This window comes from Solanum verrucosum, unplaced genomic scaffold, assembly GCF_900185275.1.
Source record: "Solanum verrucosum unplaced genomic scaffold, falcon-dt-bn FXZP01000047.1, whole genome shotgun sequence".
Lineage (NCBI taxonomy): Eukaryota > Viridiplantae > Streptophyta > Magnoliopsida > Solanales > Solanaceae > Solanum > Solanum verrucosum.
The window spans coordinates 758521-768591 of record NW_026020155.1 but is presented as its reverse complement, the minus strand read 5'-3'; the positions used below and the strand labels follow the sequence as shown (position 1 = coordinate 768591).

At 34.6% G+C, this 10071-nt stretch overlaps 1 protein-coding gene across 1 annotated transcript; it reads right to left on the bottom strand.

The window, feature by feature from the left end:
- Positions 1 to 2587: 2587 nt before the first annotated feature.
- On the bottom strand, positions 2588 to 8836 carry LOC125828246 (LRR receptor-like serine/threonine-protein kinase ERL1). The gene is made up of 27 exons (XM_049507561.1): positions 8463 to 8836; positions 8046 to 8184; positions 7828 to 7899; positions 7671 to 7742; positions 7506 to 7577; positions 7355 to 7426; positions 7202 to 7273; positions 7047 to 7118; positions 6881 to 6952; positions 6717 to 6785; positions 6531 to 6602; positions 6355 to 6426; positions 6204 to 6275; positions 6049 to 6120; positions 5898 to 5969; positions 5728 to 5799; positions 5550 to 5621; positions 5402 to 5473; positions 5246 to 5317; positions 5077 to 5148; positions 4897 to 4968; positions 4743 to 4814; positions 4588 to 4661; positions 4374 to 4502; positions 3941 to 4279; positions 3408 to 3778; positions 2588 to 3204 (listed from the first exon to the last, which is right to left on the bottom strand). The coding sequence occupies exons 1-27, from the start codon at positions 8554 to 8556 to the stop codon at positions 2860 to 2862; spliced, it is 2928 nt and encodes a 975-aa protein (XP_049363518.1). The 5' UTR covers positions 8557 to 8836; the 3' UTR covers positions 2588 to 2859.
- Between the last annotated feature and the right edge of the window lie 1235 nt (positions 8837 to 10071).

Here is a 10071-nt window from a genome sequence, read left to right as displayed (position 1 = left end):
GTTATCTGGAAATGTATGTCTTTAGCTATAGGAAATAAAAGACTGTCCTCAAGACTTGCAACACCAAATTTTTGTGGCTAGCACTGTACAGCAAGTCAAATATAGTGTATTCCTTTTGGTCTGTTATGTACATCTACAAGGTATACATACATGTGCTAGGAAGGGGAGTATAGTCTTTTAAATACCCAATGTATTAACTTATATCAACTCAAGAGTTCAAAGAAGAAATAAAAGGCAAAAAGAAAAAGAAAAAGAACACCAAATATAGCATTATACACCTAAATTGTGTATGAGAAGGATTTCCAAATATATTACATTCCCAAACCAAAACAAAAGCGGAATGCCAAGAGGAATATTATAATATTATATTACATAAGCCCTAATTTGATCTTTATTTGGATTATTACAAGCTTCCTCTCCTATATATAATGACACCAAATACAGCATTATACATCCATCACTACCACTACTAAATTGCATATCACATTATAACCTAAGACTCAAAAGAGAAAAAATCACTCAAAAATGACTATGACCCCACTTTTATGCGCAAGGCGTTGTGGTTTCTATGGAAACCCAAGCAATCACAACTTTTGTTCCCAATGTTATCAAGCTTTTCTGAAAGAAGAAATGGCAAAGGATGTATCAATTTTATCCGAAAAGATATCTTCTCTTACTATTATAGCTGAAAAAGATGATCACTCGATGAATATACAGAAACCACAAAAGTGCATGGCTTGCATGAAGAAGGTGGGATTGATAGGGTTCAATTGTAAGTGTGGTGAAATATTTTGCAAGAAACATAGATATCCAGAAGAACATGCATGTGTATTGGATTTCAAGTCGATAGGGCGTGCGGCTTTGGTAAAGGAGAATCCTTTATGCAAAGTTGATAAACTTGAGAATAGAATCTAAGACGTGTTTGGTGCTTAATCGCTATTATTGCTAGTTATGTTCCAAGTCTTTTTTATTTGGGTTTTTCAATTTTATCTTTTAGTATAGTCATGTCATTTGTTTTGATTAATAGTACTACCAAATAGTGTATAGTTGCAATTTTTGTTATTCAAGATTGCTTGACTCATTTATTTTTATTAAATTTTAGATCATGATCTAACGTTTTTTTTGTTTAGAGATTAGAACTTGGGGAGGGATTACAAGGTGAGGAATCTAACCCTATCCCATATTTAATCAGATTTGCACAATGATTTCCAAATATTAATATTCCAAACTAAAACCAAACGGATATTAGGAGAGGCATATATTATGAAAGGCTTTGATCTTTATTAGGATTGTTACAACCTTCATCTCCTATACATAACCCCAAACATTTTAACCCATCACTATCACTACTAAATCAGAAAACAACACATTATAATAACCAAAGGAATTTAAAAAGACCGAAATTCACAAAATAATTTTTTCTTTCAAAGGAGAAAAAAAGAAAAAGAAGAAGAAAGCAGAAAACCCAATGTTATGTGCAAGAGGTTGTGGTTTCTATGGACGCCCAAGCAGCCAATCTTTGTTTTCAATGCTAAAAAGCTTTTTTGAAAGAAAAAACTGCCAAGGATGCAATTGATTCATCCAAAAAGATATCTGAAAATGAAACCAGAAAAGTGCATGCTTGTTTGCAGGAAGAAATGGGATTTAATAGGATGGATGCCTACTATGGGATTAAGTTGCAAGTGTGGTGAAATATTTTGCAGGAGCAGTAGATATCACGGGGTGACAATTGAGCGGGTTGGGTTAAATTTGGACGGATCAAAATGAGTTAAGACAATGGGTCTAGACCCAACCCAACCCAAATTTATTTGGGTCAAAAAGGGTTAGATAACGGGTTAGTAACGAGTCAAAACCCAATTTGCCCAATTTTTTATTTAGTTGTAATGGTTTTATTTGTTGTTTTTAGTACCTAATAAAATTATTTTTTCTTTATTATTACTATATATAACAATATAAAATCAAAAAAATAATTTATAAAAATATTGGACAAGATTTGTCAAAAACCAATTTGAATTAGCTATCAACCCAATTTTTTATCAGTTGAAATGGATTGAGTTGAACTATCAAATATGCGGATCAACAACCAATCCAACCTTAAATGGGTTGGACAGTTCTAATATGATTTTGCCACCCCTAGTAGACAAGTAGATATCCAGAGGAACATGCATGCAGATAAATAGCATGGTGAGACTACCAAACTTTGGATCATGCACTTCAATACATTTTGGTCCAAAATAATGACAAGTTTATGCACACACTGCTTGCACTCATATTTGAGAAATATTACGGTGAGACATAGTATTAGCTCAACAATTCTTCACCATCTTCGTTCCATTGAACCAGTGCAGCTAAATATCTAACTGTTAAAGATAGTTTTATATATAGCAGTAAAACTTGATTTGCACCGATATAAATCTTCAATTATGAAGAAACTAGATTGCATGTCGAAGTGTCCATAATTGTTCAAACTCCACTGCCATTTGTTAGTCATTCATGAAAGCAAAAAATTGTGAAGAGGTAGTGTAACAGAGAAATATAAAGGCGGATGCAAAACCTGGAATACGTGCTAAGCATAATGTGATTAACTTACACTGTTCTATACATGGACAAAAACATCTAGTTCAAGAGGGAAATAGATCTCAACAAAGATTTAAGTTGAACTGCACTGGTTGTAGATCTAACCTATTGTGGATCTCATCCACCATAAAACATTCCATCTACAAATGTGAAATACACTAAGCTATTACCGTGTACCTAACCATCTTATAGGAGAAATCTCTAACATCAAAAATCCTTTGGCCAACATATATATGTTCCATATTCGCTTCTGATTTGATATGAAGTGTCTACGAACCCAAGTCAAAGGGAGTTTTTGGATATAGCTTCTTGAAATCTAACAAGCCACTGTGCTTCGGAGGAATCATCACCCTGCTGAACTTGCGGTAGTCCTTTCCCAATCACAAACTTTGTATAATCAATGGATTTGGGAGGTGGGTCCAAACAAGGTTTGGTTGGCGGGGGAGGAAGCAAGGAAACAAGTACCCTAGCAACCTCATGCATCGTTGGCCTCTCACATGGAAATCTTTTTGTGCACAGCAACGCAAGCTGAAAAGTTTTCCTCACGTGCGTCAAGTCCATACATGTAACAGATACCTCAGGATCAATAGCATCCATCACGGTGTTATCATCCGCCTTTGACATTATCTGTAACACAAATCAAAGTACTCTATAAAGACAACAAATATAATACAGGAGTTAAAAGACAAGACATTTGATGGAATGATAACATCGCAAATGCTAGAGGAAGGTAGGAAAATTTGAGATAAGTGGTTCTTTTCTATATCCAGTCTGAGTCAAATCTTTTTTACAAGTAACAACGTACGTAGACTATAAGAGGAGAATAATACCAGCTGATGCAGGTTCAAGTCATTATCAACCGGTTTCTTTCCTGTCAAAAGCTCTAGGAGAACAATGCCAAAGCTGTAGATGTCTGACTTTTCAGTTAACCTGGAAGTCCTGGCATACTCAGGGTCAATGTAACCTATGGTGCCCAACACCAAAGTTGATGCATGAGTTTTTGCAGTAGGGATGCATTTTGCAACCCCAAAATCAGAAAGATGAGCCTCAAAATTTTCATCAACTAGAATGTTTGAAGATTTCACATCTCTGTGGATGATTCTTGGGTTGCAATCGTGGTGAAGATAAGCAAGACCCTGAGCAGCACCAACAGCAATCCTCAGACGTGTTTCCCAGTCAAGCTTCACCTTTTTGGAAGGCCCTATGACATGTATTCAGTTGATAATTAGCCATTTTCAAATCAATCCTGGCTTATAGCACCATTCTCCGACAGGGAAAACAGTAATAAATATCAACTTATAGTCAACACCGTCTTACATGAAGATGCTTTATAAAAGATTACAAGGAAAAGAGGGTTACTAACCATGAAGTAGATCCCAGAGTGAACCATTCTCCATGTAGTCGTAACAAAGGAGATTTCCATGAGGGGAAAGGGAGTAACCATGCAAGCTAACAAGGTTTCTATGCCTGATGCTTCCAATTGTCTCCAGTTCAGTCTCAAACTCTCGCAAGCTGTGCGGATGTGTAGTGTAAAGTCGCTTAACGGCAATCGGTCGGGAATCTTTCAAAACACATTTATATACAGTGCTGGAAGCACCATATCCTATGATGAATTTCTCATTGAAGTTCTCAGTAATCCTCATAATGTCATCATATGTATGGATGGCCATATCCATGTGTAGAACCACAAGTTTGGGGGAACCTAGGGAATTAGAGGGAAACAAGATAAAAGCTAACATAAATACCTGAAAGTACTGAAAAACAAAAGAACAGAATGGACATGTACTAATTTTTACCTTGATTGGTCTTAGGCCCCTTCAGAAACTGGTGTGGTTGGTTGGACTTGTACACTGCCACTATAACCATGGATAAGAGTGCTATGAAACCCAATGCTGTGCAAACAACAGCTGTTCTAGAGAACAAGGCTGCAAAAGTAACAAGTTATTTTAATGCACATGACTCTAGCATACCAAAAGATTCACTAACCAATGCACAAAAATGAAGTCATACCGTTAGACCTTGGTGCATAGGGGTCACATATTGAGCCTTTCCAGTTGCCACAAAGAAATAGGTTCCCCAAAAAGCTGATGACCATAGTAAGGTGGTCATTAACTTGTACTAATGCTCATATATAATGATGAAGCTTCATTCTATACGGAAAATACCTGTCAGGTGCAAACCGCGAGAAATTCCGTGAAAGAGGAACAACACCACTAAAATTGTTGTAGGATATATTCCTAAAGGAAAATGGCATAAGATCAGTAACTGTAGGAAGAATTAGAATGTCTATGATGTTAAGGCAAAGATAGATGAACTCACAAACTAGTTAGGCTGAAACAATTGGTCAATTGGTCAGGGATTGCTCCACTAAGATCGTTAGCTGTCAAAGTACTTCATAAAGAAACAAAGCCAATCAAAAATTCATTAGAATTGACTGATATTAAGGACAACTGATTAAACACTACATCAATTTACTTGACAAAAACTAAATGTACTTACAGAGTTATCATGGTCTGCAGCTGTCCCAGCTCTTTTGGGATGCCACCAGAAATCTTGTTGCATGACATATCACTGAAAGAATAGAAGCCATCTCAGAACAAGAAAATCAGTATACTAAAAAGTACACATTTTGACGGCAGTGTAACCAAAGCTCTCAGCAGAAACTCACATCGTCTGTATACTTCTCAGATTGCCAAATTCTACAGGAATTTGTCCATCAAGATGATTGCTGCTCAGATTCCTACAATGTGCAATGATATTGTGATTATGTTCAAGTCTTAATATGATACAAACTCCTTGTACATCAAAATGTTTAATATCTTACAGTGTGAGGAGATGCTCCAAATCTCCAATAGAACCAGGGATAGACCCAGAAAATTCATTGCCAGAGAGATCCCTAAAGAATACAAGTTTTAGTACAAGAAATCACTTGAACTAATAAATTTTATTGACCTTGACAGTCAAGAACTCACAATGTATCAAGGTTGATGATTCGCCCTAGTTGAGAGGGTATGTGACCTTTAAATTTATTTGCTGAAAGATTTCTGCCAGGTATACATCAACAAAATATCACCAATGAGTTTGTACCATATGAAAGAAATTCAAAATCATTATCATGATCACTAGAAAAACCAGAAGCATATAACATACAGATACGTCAGGCTCTCAAGATTCTTAAACCCTGAAGGAATGGACCCGTTTAAGTTGTTGCCATGAACATTACTGAAAGAAAGAAACAAATATGTTTAGACTCAGAATGAATGAAAATAGCAAGAGAAAGAGAAAAAAAGAAGTTCCAAAAGGATACGCAACAATCTTACAGTTGATTCAATGCCGAGCAGGAGCTGATATTTTCAGGAATTGGTCCCTCCAACTTGTTATTTGCAAGATTCCTGGTAAAGGAAAGCTGAGAACACAATATTCTAAGAGAAATGGAACCAGATTTATATACTACAAGAATAAAAGGCTCACAATTCAAATAACTGGTCCAGTTTGCCAAGTTCGGAGGGAATTCGCCCCATTAGCTGATTGTCATTTAATTGCCTGTAAATAAGATAGCTCAATGCATAAAGCAAAAAAAAAGGTGACTGCATAATGCATCTGAAATTGTGAATTAATCCTCTTACAAGTAACTAAGTTTAGACATATTTCCTAGTTCCGGTGGTATTGGCCCTGTAAGTTTGTTGCCGTGCAGGTACCTGTTGAATGTACAAGTGAATCAGACAAACGAGCCACACGTAGAAAAGTATATGCATTAAAATAGGGGTGAAAACTTACAGCTTCCCAGTGTAGGATAAATTGCCAAAGATTGGAGGAATTGGTCCCACCAACTCATTTTCACTCAAGTCCCTACAGAGGAAACAGACATCATGAAACCTTCTAACTTGCAAGTAGTAAATAGTAAGAAATGGAGTTGATAAAAAAAAAAAATATGTAGTGGTATGAATACTCACAGAACAGCAAGAGCTTGCATTAGACCAATCACTTCTGGGATCTTCCCAGTTAGCCTATTTCCTTGCAAAGACCTGTTGAAAGGACCACAATCACCATTTACAATTCATAGAAATGAACCCCATAACAGAACAGACAAGGTAAAAATGACAACAGCTAAAAATCATTTAAAAGTTGAATTCACTAACAAGGTAGCCACTTGTAAAAATCCAATATTGTAGGGAATTTCTCCAGTTATCTGATTGTATGAGATATCCCTGAAATCACGAAAAAAAAGACTTCGTTATAATTGGGCAGCAGTAGGAGTAAAAACCGTAGCTTAATGTTACAAGAGCAAGGAGAGGACACTGACAGTATCTCAAAGCTTGTACAATTCCCAATATTATCTGGAATTATTCCACTGAGGTTATTGCCCCGCACATCACTGAAATAATATGAAACTCCTAATGTTAGAATAAACATAACACCAAACAGACAACAGAGCATTCCGTATAGACAACTTGTAGCAGAGCACATACAAATACCACAAACCAGTCAGCTGGCACATATCAGGGGACAAAGTTCCTGTCAACATGTTGCCTCTTAAGCCACTGCAAAACAGAAGGTAATTATAACATTGTAAATTTCACAAACAAAAAGGAAAACCTCCAAAACACCAGGAACATGCACTCACAGGTATTGCAGAACTTCATTCCAATAGATCAACCTTGGTATCTCACCAATGAGCTGGTTTCGAGCCAGATCACTTCACCATCAAATAACCATTAGTTAATCATGTATATTGGACTAAATTTTGAGTGAGATAAACTAAAGTCATGGAACTCACAGCGTCTTTAGATTAGGGATTTGAGTTAATGTGGATGGGATTGGGCCAGACAACTGATTGTTTTTCAGGTTCCTGTACCACATATGAATTAATTCATCATAACCATATCAGATATGAGAAGACATCAATTTAACGTGATTAAATAACTCACAATAACTCTAGCTGCTTGAGCTTAGAAATTGAGAAAGGTATATCTCCATAGAGCAAGTTATCAGACAAATCACTGCAGAAAATAGCAAATCAACTAGTGTGAACACTTTAAATTTACTGACACGCAAGAAAAAGATATTAAAAGCATAGGTTAAAAACAGTTTACAGATAGATCAGTGAAATGCAGTTGCCAATTTCATCTGGGACTTGACCAGTTAATTTATTTCCCTGAAGGTCTCTGTCATTAACATTGGAATATAATATCAGCACGGAAAAATAACAGTCAATGGACCAAGAACAGTAAAAGAGAACATGGACCATACAATGTCTCTAGATTCTTCAAATCTCCAATGGCTGGTGAAATTTCCCCGCCCAAGTTAAGATTAGACAGATTCCTTCGCAAGCAGAGAAGGCAAATTTAAATAAAAGACGTATAAATTTTAGCTAAATTAACAAAGTGCTATACAATAGCTAGCAGGTCATCAGACTGCTTTGTTCTGGTGTATCAGTAAAAGTTAGGAGACAAGGATGGAAAACCTACAGGGCAACGACGGAAATGGATAAATTTCCACACAGCACGCCTCGCCATGAGCAAAAATCCTCGTCGTGGACATCATCCCAATCTAGCAACACGTTTGCCACGTTGCTAAACGATGCCTTGATCGACATTAATGCTTTGCCTGCGCAAGCAGTCATATAACCATTTTCAGTTTTCATCAACTAGTATTCCGGTAGTTATGCCATAAACTGGAGCCTAAATATATCTTAAATAACACGGATTTTTCGTTATCAGAGTTAAATAGCATGGAATGCTGCTCCAGAAACTGAAAATAAAAACTAAATTCGAACAATAACTTTCGTATTTCCTAGATAGCACACAAAACACTACCTTCTGCTAGAAAAACAGAGGAGCTAGAAAACAACAAAACAGCTTCTAGATGTTCAAAGAAATAGTTACCTTCTTCGGTGAGAGCCAAAACGATCGGTAAAACAAGCAATAGAGCCAACAGTAGTGCTTGTGAGGGGAATTTCATCTTCACGCTCACCTCCATTATTTTTGAGAAACTAAAAATAAATGCCGGGAGAGAGCTCTAAGTGGAGTTTCAGAGCAATATGACCGGAGAAGAAGAAGGAAGTGGGGTAGAGTTTATGATGCAGAGTTAGTACAAGAATGTGTGTTATGTGAATGAGAGAGAAGAAGAAAATGAAGAAGAAGAGAAATAGGAAGAGCAGGCATTTGGCGTGAAGTGAGAGGGAGTGAATATGAAATGCGAAGTGTGTGTCTGTGTTTTTAATGTCAGCTGCGTTTTATGAAGACAGAGAAAGTTGCCATGGTGGTTGCACTCTCCTCTCAACATATAAATAGAGAGAAAAGACTAATATGGTCTAAAAACATAAGTATTAGTTCATCCATCCCAAATATTTTGAATCTTTAATTATTATGGCTTATAATATTTTTTATTTAATTTATAAACATATAAATTGTTTGACTTTCAAAAAAATAATAAGTATCACATAAATTAAAATAAATGGAGTATTTTAATTTAGTGACAACTATTGAAAAATATATTGGATTTAATGTAAATTATTATTCCTATACAACAATATTTATCTATTATTAAGTTTGTACAAATTTTAAGAAATAATAAAATAAAAGGATAGATGTACTATATCACTTTTTCAATATAATGAATATAATGTATTGAAAAATATAATTAAAAAATGACTATAATTAATGCTTACGGTAAATTAGGAACTAAGTGTTAAATTATTCATTGGTTTCATAAGTGAAAAAATATTGTTGTACATGTCAAAATAGTATAATGAATACCTATTATTTGAGAGATAAGTAATACATTTTCTACTTTACTAGTACTAAAATTTAGATACACTTTGTAGATATTCTTGATTTGTCACGTGACATAGCAAGTGCTCATAAACTCTTGAAAGGACATGAAGTTCTTAATAAAGAGTCAGAGCAAATTGTTGAAAATATCCCTAAATTTGATGAGAATTTAAGGGTGTACTTCACTTGTTTTGTAAAAAATGAAGTATATTTAAGTTCACCTAGTCAAATAAAAAAAATATTTATAAAATTGTCAATAGTTTTGGGAGTTATGAATAGTTCTCTTTAAGTTAATCTAATTTATTACTAATAATAATAATAAAAGCTTCTAAAGTATAATTGAACAAATTATTTTTCTTTATTAGATGTTTTTTATAAGTTTAACTAGTATTAGAAAAATAATATTTTAGTAAAATGATATAATTGAGAAAATATATAGTTCCTTTATTTATTTTTGTCAGTTCAATTTATTAAAATAAATATAGTTTCAATTGTTTAATTTAACAAGTTAAGAGATATTTTGTAAATATTCAGTTTTAATTGTTTAATTTAACAAATTAAGAAACAATTTGTCATTTATTTTTTAATTTACTCTTATTATTGATGATAATATTTTTAAAGTATTATATTTGATAAACACATTAAAAATAATTAGAGTGTAATTCATACTCATTAAGCAGTAAACGGCGGTGAAACGACGTTAGTTAATTAGTGTTTGGAA